This window comes from Mirounga leonina, unplaced genomic scaffold (assembly GCF_011800145.1).
Source record: "Mirounga leonina isolate KUSES-001 unplaced genomic scaffold, KU_Mleo_1.0 Mir_170, whole genome shotgun sequence".
Taxonomy (NCBI): Eukaryota; Metazoa; Chordata; class Mammalia; order Carnivora; family Phocidae; genus Mirounga; species Mirounga leonina.
The window spans coordinates 2,316,663-2,327,558 of record NW_023270433.1 but is presented as its reverse complement, the minus strand read 5'-3'; the positions used below and the strand labels follow the sequence as shown (position 1 = coordinate 2,327,558).

The following is a 10,896-nucleotide window of genomic DNA, read 5'->3' as shown; positions in this document are numbered from 1 at the left end:
ATCACCAGGGTCCACGAGCCGGGGGGCGATCACCAGGGTCCAGGAGGAAGGGGGTGATCCTCAGGTCCCACCCCGTGGGTTGTGTGCAAAGGCAGAGGGCGGGATGCCGCCCGGGTCAGATGGCATGCCCTTGGCACCAGCGCTGGGACCTCACCCCGTGAGCCTCGCGGTGTCCCTGAGGCGGCAGATCAGGGCAGGCTCCGGAACGCCCTTCCCTGGCTGGCGGCTCTCATGAGCCCTTCCACCTGCGCTGACCTGTGGGAGGTTCCGGACCGGGCGGGACAGGCACAGGTGTGCTACCGGGGTCCGAGGGCCACACCTTGCCTCGGCTAGCCAGGGTTGGGCGGGGCGGCGAACACGACTTAACTGAGGATCCCGAGAGGTCTGCGGCGCGTGAGGCCCGACACGCACACGGGACCCCATCATGGCACAGTTAATTTGTTTCCCTAAGCACGTTTTGTTTCTTAACGTGTCTAAAATTGCCAAGCGTTCTTTTTTAATGAGCAAAAATTAAGCAAATTTCAAAAATGAAGTCTCCATTGTTCTGACAGTGAGGTGAGGACATAAGAGACCCCAGATGGTGGCACAGCCCTGTCCCCTGCAGGAGCCTGTGGTGTCCAGGCGGCCCCCTGGCATCCCCGGGCCTCAGGCCTCGCCCGAGGATATTTTAGTTTTATCAGCGACACAATTAAAGTCCACGAAGTAAATAACCCTCCTCTCCCGGTCTGTGGCCCCTTGTGTCCTTGAAGCCAACATGTCCCTCTCCAGGGACCCACAGGGACCCTTTCTGGCTCAGAAACTCCGTGAGCACATGCCCGAGGTCTGGGGTGAAATTTCCATGTTGACCCCAATTCCCCAGGTTTCTTATCAATATTTATCGTTATTATTTATTGAAAGTGCCCAGTGTTCAGGAAGCTCTTTGTAAATGCCATGGACCCTGCTCAGATTATAAACATGTGCCTCATCTAATGATAGACCTCTTCCTATCCTCTTGGAGCTCAGAGGACACAAGCCCAGAGGGCTTGAGTGACTTGTCCCGGGACACACAGCACTGAGGAGCTGGGCTCCCTCAGGCAGGGAGGACTCCAAGGCCATTCCCTCCGGCCTGACCAGCACCCACAGCAGGGCAGAGGGGGGATAGAGCAAGTCTATCTACACCAGAGGCAAAAAACCCACCTGCAGGCAGACCGTCCAGGCGTCCCCAGCAGTCTGCCCCGGCCCGAGGTCACCACGCAGGCAGAAGCCTCGGGTCAGCCGGCTCGTCTGTGGGATCTGCTGAGCCGTCAGGCCCAAGTGGAAGGACCGACTGTCACTTCGTGTCTCTGCAGAGGTGCAGGTGGTGGGGCTGGAGGGCTCCGACAAGCTCAGCATCCTCCGAGGCTGCCCGGGGCTGCCCGGGGCCGCGGGGCCCAAGGGAGACGCTGGCATCAATGGAGAGAGAGGTAGGTGCAGCGGGCCAGGGGTGGGGTGGCAGGGGGCCTGCCCTTCTCCTGCTAGACCCAGGGTTGGGCGTCCCCCGCACCCCTCGGCTGCAGCTCGGGCCCTGTGCACAGCCAGCTTCAGAACCGCATGCCTCCTCTCTGCGTGGAGTCAGACCCTACGTGGAGGGGCTCGGGATGACCCGATCCGGGGGCTGGGCACGGGGCCAGTCTGGCTCGCCCTGCCCGGGACCCACTGCAGGAGAGCCTGGCCGGGTCCTGCGGGGACCGGGGGGTCAGGGTCTCCCAGGATGTGCCCCGAGATCCGGGCCCCTGACTGGATGGCTGGGCTCGGTGAGGGCAGCATGGGCCTGGGCCCACCACGCAGAGCTCAGCAGGGGCAGGAAGCCGCAGCGGCCCTGGGGCCCGGGCTCCCGGTGACGGCCTGCTCCCCACCCTTGTGCCCGGGGCTGCTCCGTCCACCTTGGGGCAGCGGTTCTGTGGAGAGGAGGCCCTGGGCAGACCTCAGTACTTGGGGCAGAGAGCTCACGTGGAATTGTGGCGGCCGCACCTTTGCCCATGATGCCCTTGTCCTTGGAATTTGTAGGAGCACCTGGTTCCCCTGGAGTCCCTGGGAAGGCAGGACCAACGGGACCCAAAGGTAACAACGTGAGGAAGAGCGAGGACCCCTCGGGGGACCCCGGGCTCTGCCCATAGAGAAGTGAGAGAGGAACACAGACAGAGATTCAGGGAGACGGGGAGACAGGGACACAGGGAGGAGGACAGAGAGAGAGAGAGACAGGGTGGGACAGGGAGGCAGACAGAGGGACAGGGAGGGTGGGGACATATTTCCATTCCCAAGGAGCCTCGAGCTAGTGCATGACCAGAGTCCTGATCCAGGGAACTTGGTCCACAGTGACCTGTCCTTCCCGGGGGCAGGATCCCAGGCCTCGGGGTCCCCTCCCCTGCTTGCAGACCCTGGCCTTTGAATCCTTGGAGACCCAGCAGAGCAACGAGGGTGTCCTGCCCAGAGCAGGAGGCCTGGGGCTCGGCCCCCGCTGTCCTTCCTGCTGGTCCCCGAGGGCAGAGCAGCTCGGTGGTGTCCAGAGTGCTCACGCGGCCTCTCACTGACCACACTTCCCTGCATCGGGGGGCCCATCCTCCTGTCTCTTCTCCAGGAGACCGAGGGGAGAAAGGAGTACGTGGGGAGAAAGGTGAGCCCGGCTCGCGGTCCTGGGGGCGCCTCGGCAGGCTTTGTCCCTGTGGGGGTCCCAGAGCCGCAGTCAGCCTGGCAGCCTCCCCTGGGGAGGGTCTCAGACCCAAGTCCCTCTTCTGGCAGGGAAACGGTGGGAGGCGTGCAAGGTCTGGCTCAGGGCTCGGTTTGATGGCCCGGGCGGTGAGGGCCCAAGGGATGGCAAGACAACATTACTGCCGAATGGGGACGCTTCACGGACTTTCCCTCCTATCCATTCTCACTTCGACATCAAAGTGTAAGCGTCAGAGAAGGCAACTCACAAACTCTAAACACAGGCAGGAGCTCCGTGCACGTACAAGAGTGCAGGAGTGGGGCGCAGACCCGAATGCCCAACGCCCCCAGTGCTCTCCCCAAGCAGAGGCTCGGAGGGACAGCGGGTGGAGCTGACACCAACCAGAGAGACCAGGACGAGTCCATACCGCGCCACTGAGGCCCAGGGGCCCTCAGGAGATGGCCGGCACGGGGTGCACGCAGTGAGCCTGAGCTGGACACAGGGGGCCCAGCAGACCCGCGCCCGGGGACGGGCAGGCTGGAGCCCTCCCTGGGACTGGACGGTCTGCCCCGGACAGATCCCGATCCTATTTGCGTGCTGTATGCCGGCCGCTGAGCACTGCGGCTGGAGGGGACGGGGGCGCCCGTTTCCAGACCCTGATGGGTGCGTCCTCTCCCCACGAACAGGAGAGGCTGCGCATCACTCCTGTGACAGGTAGCTGACCATGCCACCGACCTCCCCACGCTTCCCGCGGACCAGAGGACAGCCCCACACTGCCCCGGCTTCCGGAATCCAAGGACCACACACTCTTACACACGTTTCCCTCCCTCGGCTACTCAGCAATGGGCAGCTAGCACCTGGCAATGTTCTCAAGAAGCTCAAATGTCCCCTGAAGGCCAGGGGTCCGGGGACTACGGTGGGGCAGCCCTGGGAGGGGGGATGGCCATCACGGCCGGGCGACCCGGGGCTCGGGGCCTGTCCAGGCCCAGGGTGCCCCTCCACCCGTGTAGATGCCCCGCATCCCCGCCCCGCCCAGGGCTCCCTGCCTGACATCAGCCTCCGGGTCCGTCCCCAGCACCTCGGACCTGCAAGGAGCTGCTCACGAGGGGGAACTTTCTGAGCGGCTGGTACACCGTCTACCTGCCCGACTGCAGGCCCCTGAGCACGCTGTGTGACATGGAAACGGACGGCGGGGGCTGGATCGTGAGTGTCGGACCCGGAGACCGCCCAGCGGTGCACGGGGGAGGGCGGGCTCTGCCTGGGGATCCCCCAGAGCAGCTCGGCCGCCCGAGGGAGGACACTCTCGTGTGGCCTTTGTCAAACTGTCCATATCCCCCCGTGAGGCCGACCCGCCCCTCTGGCCCAGGCTGGGGCGAACCAGACACCTTGGTGGGGGGCGAACCCTATGGGAGCGAGTGCAGACTTTGGGGCGAGGCCCGGAAGGAGCCCACACCTCCAGCTGTGTGGCTTAGGACTTGTCACCCACCCTCTCTGTTCCTCCGTTTCCCCCTCCCTTAGCTGTGGGCCCTGTCCACCTCTGGGGTCTGAGATGAGCCTCCCAGCCATGCCAGGCTCTCGGCCGGGATGCTCCCTGAGCTACAAGGCCTCCCCCAAGGTGGTAGGGCCCCTGAGCCGTGGACCCCAGCAGGGCCCGGGCCCCCGAACCCGCTCTCCTTCCACAGGTTTTCCAGTGAAGGAGCGATGGCTCCGTGGATTTCTTTCGAGACTGGGCCGCGTACAAGAAGGGCTTCGGCAGTCAGCTGGGGGAGTTCTGGCTGGGGAATGACAACATCCACGCCCTGACCGCCCAGGCTACGTCCCTGACCTCCACCTGCCCCGGACCTGAGCCCTGGCCTCGCGGGGCTGAGGAACACGCCCCTCGTCCCGCTGGGGTGCATTTGAGCAGGACCCCTTAGTTCTGTGCCCCCCCATGCGTGGGAGCCCTGTCGTGGTCTCACACATCAGGTCGGAGCACGTAAGGACCAAGGTGAAGGACTCTGGCAAGCATGGCGCCTCTGGTATCTTAGATTCTGAGACGGGAGGGACCAGAAGCCTCAGGGGTGGGCTCCACGTCCAGCCCCAATCCTCCCACCTCCCACCATTTCTCTGCCCCTGGAGGTGCCTATTCGGGGAAGAGAGAGGCTCTCTCCTCCTGGTCCTGTGTCCCCGCCCAGCACCCCAGCCTGCGCGGTCTGGATGAGGGCAGGGCCTTTACCCTCGGGCTCGTCTGCCCAGAGCGTCACTTGTCGCTGTCCTGGGGAGGCCGCCAGGTGGGCCGTCTCCCCTCCCTGCCCAATACGCCTTGGCGGACTCCTGAAACACCTGCTCCAGCGAGTAGCCGACCTTCCCACATGGAGGGACGCCAAAGCCGTTAGGGCATGGGTCTGCGAGTGAGGCCACAGCCGGCGGGAAAATGCACATTGTTGATGGAGAGTGGTGTGGGTTTCCAGCGGACGAACAGGAGGAGGGGGTTTCAGGTGCGGTAGAAGGGCTCTTGGGAAGTGGGTTGCAAGTCCTTCATATAACCACGGACTTATTCTACGATCGTGTGGCCCTTTCCTGCCTGCCAAGTTCAGACGGCCCCTACCCACTCTCCTCAATTCCCACCTCCCTGCCCTGGAGACAGAGGGTCCCTCTGCTGGGACCTCACAGCCTTTCTGCCCCAGGAACCAACGAGCTCCGTGTAGACCTTGTGGACTTCGAGGGTAACCGCCAATTTGCCAAGTACAGCTCGTTCAAGATGGCGGGCGAGGCCGAGAAGTACAGGCTGGTCCTGGGGGCCTTCGCTGGGGGCAGCGCCGGTGAGTGTCCGCCCTGGGCCGAGGGGCCTGGGCTGCGGCGCGGAGGGGACCTGCTTCCCGTCCTGGCTCTGCCTCGTCTGTGGGCAGAGAGGCGGTGGCAGCCCGACGTGGCTCTCCATCCATCCATACGTGAAGGAAATGTCACCCACGCCTCACGGTGCAGACGAGGGCCACGGGACCCATTCAGTACAAAGTCCAGGAGAACTGGTGTTCTGATTTACCGCCATTATTGATGCCAACAGGGGCAGGGGGATAACGTGGACCATTTCTGTGGAGCTGAGCTCCTGCTTCATGGTGGCTGGCGCTCTCTGCTGAGCAACCTAGGAGTCCAGGGCCACGAGTGGCCTCCCTCCAAGACAGGGTGCCTGCCAGCTGGCAGGGACAGAGTGGATGACGGATGCCAAGGCCACCGTACCAGAGAGCAAGCGTTCACTGGCACCCCCGAGAGTTGTGCAGTGCACGTCTTACACCCCTGGACAGGACGGTTCCTGCCTAGACCTAGATCCAGGTGAAATGGCCCACTCTCCCTCTGTGCAGGGGATTCCCTGTCAAACCACAACCACCTCGCCTTCTCCACCAAAGACCAGGACAATGACTCCGTTCCAGAAAAGTGTGCTGAGCGCTACAGTGGGGCCTGGTGGTATTATCAGTGTCACCTGTCGAACCTCAACGGTCTCTACCCCCGGGGGTCTCACGAGACCTTTGCAAACGGCATCAACTGGAAGTCGGGGAAAGGCTACAACCACAGCTACAAGGTGTCAGAGACGAAGGTGCGGCCCGTCTAGCGCAGGGCGGTCCACGCACACAGTGGCCGCAGCGAGGGCTGGTCTGGTCGCTCCCAGGGGAGGGAGCAAGGGCTTGGGGCCCTCCCCCTTTCCCTCTGGGACCCTCTCTGCTTTGTGCCTCTCACCCGCACTAACGCCCTGTCTCCCATCTGCGAGGGTGAGAGCAGGGACCCCGGATCTTGGCAGCCACGCATTTTCTCAATAAAGACATTTGCTTCCACGCTCGGCACACGTGGGCCCCCACCGCTTGCCTTTCCCCGACCGCTGGTCACGCCGCCTCTGTTCGTTTGTTCGCGCTCCACCGTGGGCGCTGAGGGTGTTTCTGGGGGTTTCAGGTCAGGAGTCGGCACACGGGGCCTGTGGCCGTGCCCCGCTGCTCTGTGCTCGATGGCCACGGTCGGTGGTCCCGTGGCCTTTATTCTGCAGACAGAGCAGAGTGGCGGAGACACAGACCATGTGCCCACGACCACAAGCCCTAAAATCTTCCCCGTGGAGCCCGTGAGCCAGTGTCTGCTGACCCGGGCTCAGAGGTAACCTGGCCTGTCCCAGGCCCCAGCCCTGGGCCCACCTCTCCCCACTCAGCCTCACCGACCCACTCCCGGCTTCCCTGGTTCTTACTGAGACACCCTCCGACATGGGGCAAGGCTGACCATAGGCCTGGAGGGCCCTGAGCAGGAACAAGCCTGAGGGGGAGTAAGGCAGCACGTGTGGGTGCTCGGAGCTGCTCGGGGGGGGCGCTCCACCCGGAGGGTCCAGCGCCAGGCTGCCCCACACCTGGCCAGCAGGCACCTGGCCGGGGAGAGGTGCCACGTGGGCGGGCAGGCCATCTGAGAGACCTAAGAGGCATTAGCCCGGGAGCCTGTGTCTGCCGAGCAAGCTACCCAGCCCTCTCTCCCCACCCCGCCACCCCACACGCCCTGAGGGGACCCCATCCTCAGCTGGGTGCGGGTCCCCGCAATGGCTGGCACTTGGCCCTTCTTTGCTCCTCAGGTCCCCCTAGCCCCCTTGTGACCACTGTGAGGCTGTGTGGTCTCCTTGCAGAGAATCTGGGAGGGCCCAAGGGGGATCCCACCTTCCTTGCCCCCAGGGTCCCTTCGGGGGAGCGCTTAGCTGGTCTAACAACCACACAGAGCTTGGAGCATGTGGGGTGGTGCTGCGTCCGAGATCCTTCTGGGAACGCGCGCGAGGTTTTCTCTCCTTTCCTGGAGGGAGCCGTGTCCTGAGGATCACGAGCCTCTGCTTGGCCTCGGGCTCCCTGAGCCGCCCCTGCTCTGAGGGGAGCCATGCAGGACCCCACCCTCAGCCCCGACCCCAGGGAGGAACGGCCGTGCCCCAACCCTGCACTGGGCGTGGGACAGTGGCCACGTGGGCACCTGCCGCCCCGGGAGCACAGGATCTCATCGTGTCTCGACCTCGCAGCCCTGGACCCCGGGTCCTCCTGGGAATGACCTTCCTTCCGGAAGCCATGATTGCAAAGAGACAACTAAACCTCGAGAAAGCACTTAACCTCTCGAGTGCCACGTCATTATCGTGCAAGGCAAAAGTAAGACTGTTAAACGCAGAAACCTTTTGAGCTGGCAAGCAAGAAATTCTTTTTAAGTTTTGTTCTAAAAATCCGTTTAATTGAGAGATAGGTTAAGAGGTAAAAATAATAATTTTTGTAAATATTTAATTTGAGCCTTGCTGGACTTCATTTATAAATGCTCTCTTGCTTCTAGGACTTGATAAGACTTTTTTAAAAGGACTTATAAAATTGCAAAGATATTTGAGAGAGGAAAGGGCTCGTGTAATTAACCTAATGGAATAGCAGATTTATTTGCATTATATACACATGTGCATTGCAGACGTGTGTGGTTGCTCGGGCCGGGGATGGGGGTGGGCTTGGGAAGGTGTAAGCAGCATGTGGGCCTGTGAAGGGCTATTCCGCCCAGCCCACCGTAGGACCAGCTGGCCCTGGGGAGGCCCCTGGCAGCAGCAGGTGCCTGCAACCCCCTCCAGCCCCCCATGAGGCCTGGCTCCTCTAGGTCACCAGAGCTGCTGCAGGGAGGCCAGCTGCCTCCCAGGACCAGGGGGCTGAGGCCAGCTTGGAGCCTGGGCCCAGGCCACGCGTGTCCCCTGGGCTGGGCTGTCCCCTGCCCTCCCTTGCTGCTCCTCCGAGGGTTCAGGTCTGCGGTGTGGCAGAGGGGGCAGGGCCTGTGGGGTCTGTGCACACGCCCCTTAGATTCTCAACTGTGGTGGGACCTCTGTGGTCGCGGGAGGGCACGGGGTCGTGCCTGGGAAGCCTCGCTTTGGTGGGAGTGACCCCTGAAGACTCGGGGAGCAATGAGGCCGCCCTGCAAGGTCAGGAAGGTGCACTGGGGAGTCCCAGCTGCAGAGGGAGGGCAGTGGTCCAGTCCAGGAGGAGGGGGGCTGTCCTGCACGTCCATGGCCCCAGGAGGGAACAGTACCGAATGTGTGCGCTTAGCCACGGGCGTCCTGCCCCTGAGTTTCCCTCCTCGACGCCCCCTCCCCCCCCCCACGGGTCCTCTCTCTCACTCTTGAACTTCTGGCTTCAGTCTGATTTCTGGTTTCGTCTGCCCTGTGCTGGCCCTCGTGGCATGAAGGCCCTTTCTCCCAGCCAGCATGGGTGGGCCCATGGAGCCTTCAGGAGCCCTCCATCCCCTGACCCAGTGGCTCTCGGAGCCTTGGGCTCAATTCTTGCTATGGTCTGGTCCCCACCCGTGCCTTGCCTTCCAGTCCAGCACGTGCTGGGAGCCCGGCCTGGGGCTCTGGGGGCTCCCTGCCCTGGTCGGCCATCAGTATGTGCTTGGGAGCCCACGTTGGCCACCCGGCGCTGTCTGAGCCCTGGGGTGTGGGACTCCCAAGGTCAGGGTCCCAGAGTGGAGCTGCCTCCCTCAAGAAGAAGCAAGTCTTTGTTTCACGGGGGAAATGCCCCAGCTTTGCGTCCACACAGACCTGGGTCTGCCTGGGCTTTGCCAGGTGTGGGTGGTGTGACCTTGGGCCGGTCACTCGACCTGTCTGCGTTCTTTCTCATGTGCCTGGGGGGGAACAGGGTGGCTCTGAGGACTCTGGAGTAAGGACGGTGGGCACAAAGCTTGGGGTCTGTGATAGACTGAGGGGTCAGTAATCGTGGTGTGGGCATTGCCCGCTTCCCCCTGCACCCCCCTCCCAGTTCTAAGGAGCCGCCCTCCCCAGCCTGGCCGCGGGGCTCGGGTCCGGCCTCAGCTTCCGCTCTGCAGTCTCTCCTGGGAGGAGGAGCCCCTTGGCTTCTCGGTCACTGTTGTAAGCTGCAGCAGCCCCGGCCCCCATCTGCAGCTTCTCTATGCCCCCTGCCCCCTGGCCGTGGGCTGGTCATGGCTGTTCTGCTGGGGGTGTCGGGGGCTCTGCTGCGGGCGCCCCGGGATTGGAGGTCGATGCCACTTCTGTCTGCATCTCTGGCTGCCCACACTTGCCCGGGGGTGCTCTGAGGGGCAGAGCAGAGGCCAGGCTGCCTGGGGTCTCAGAATCCACCAGGGAGAGCCTGCTTCCCCCTTGCTCTCTCCTGGCCTGAGGAACATCCCCCCCTCCCCGGAATAAAGCTGAGCTCTGGGGGCTGTGAGGGGCCCCAAACAGTACTGTGCTCCCACCCCAGCTCGCCAAACCCACTTGCTCCAATCCCTCCTTCCTCTGCGCCCACGTTCACAAGTTCTTCTAAGCCTCCAAAACCTTAGGGCATTTTACAAGAAAAGGACTTGTAAAGGGTCATCTGGTGGATTTCAGGCTCAGGCAGGTCAGGCGAAGCAGGACATGCTCATCGGAAGGGGATTATGTTGTAGGCTGCATTAACGAAGGCGCAATGTCTAGAATTGAGGAGGAGACACCGCACTCTCGTCTGCACAGGTCAAGCCACACCTGTGCTTTAGGCCCTGAGTGTTGCACTTCAAAGGAACCAGGGAGGGCGTGTGGTCTGGGTGCGGTCCCCTCGAAGTCTTGCCTCCTGGAATGTGGAAGCAGCTCCAGAGGCTCCGAGGGAAGAGCTCGAGAACCAGAACCACGGTCGTGCGTGTGTCCCATCTGTGGGCTGAATAGGCCTCTCGAGGGAAAGAGCGGCCTGCGGAGGAACAGAGCTGTTTGCAGGCGGGATCCATGGAAGGAATCCCAGGAAGGTGAGGTCTTGCAGAGTTGGAAAATGCTGAGCATTTCTAGACCCCAAACAGTGAGAGATGGGATTTTGTTAAAGCCCCTGAGGATAAGACCAGTGGACCATGTTAGGGACAGAGCGGCCCTGCCTGGTACACCACGGTCTTTGTGTTCAAGCCTGAAAGCCCAAGCAGGCCTCCCCACGACGATCAAGGCAGAGACGTGTGCACGTCCGTTAGCAATAAATCCAGTGTGAGAAGCGCTTGAGGAGGAGTGCATGGAGAAGGCGGAGGGCAGGAGGGGCTGGTCGCCGCCTCGCAGCCCCACTGACCCGCCCCCGGGGGTGTCGGACCGTGACCTGGGCAGGAAACACATCTGTCTTGTCTTACAGCCCTGGGATAGGAAGATTAAGTAGCTGGCTGTCACTCACCTTGACGCAGAGGTGGCCTAGGTATGGATGGACGGTGGACGTGGAAGGGGAGACAGGAGCCCCATATATGCGCTCTAGTCCTGAAACCGGCCCTGG

At 62.6% G+C, this 10,896-nt stretch overlaps 1 protein-coding gene across 1 annotated transcript in view; it reads left to right on the top strand.

Annotated features, from left to right (window-relative positions):
• LOC118018099 (ficolin-1-like) overlaps positions 1–6,493 on the top strand; it is a 7,074-nt gene extending 581 nt beyond the window's left edge. The window contains 7 exon segments of the mRNA XM_035016572.1: positions 1,329–1,442; positions 2,026–2,079; positions 2,597–2,680; positions 3,741–3,868; positions 4,348–4,481; positions 5,318–5,466; positions 6,004–6,493. Coding sequence (XP_034872463.1) covers positions 1,329–1,442; positions 2,026–2,079; positions 2,597–2,680; positions 3,741–3,868; positions 4,348–4,481; positions 5,318–5,466; positions 6,004–6,251 — 911 coding nt within the window. The 3' untranslated portion in view covers positions 6,252–6,493.
• The last annotated feature ends 4,403 nt before the right edge of the window (positions 6,494–10,896 follow it).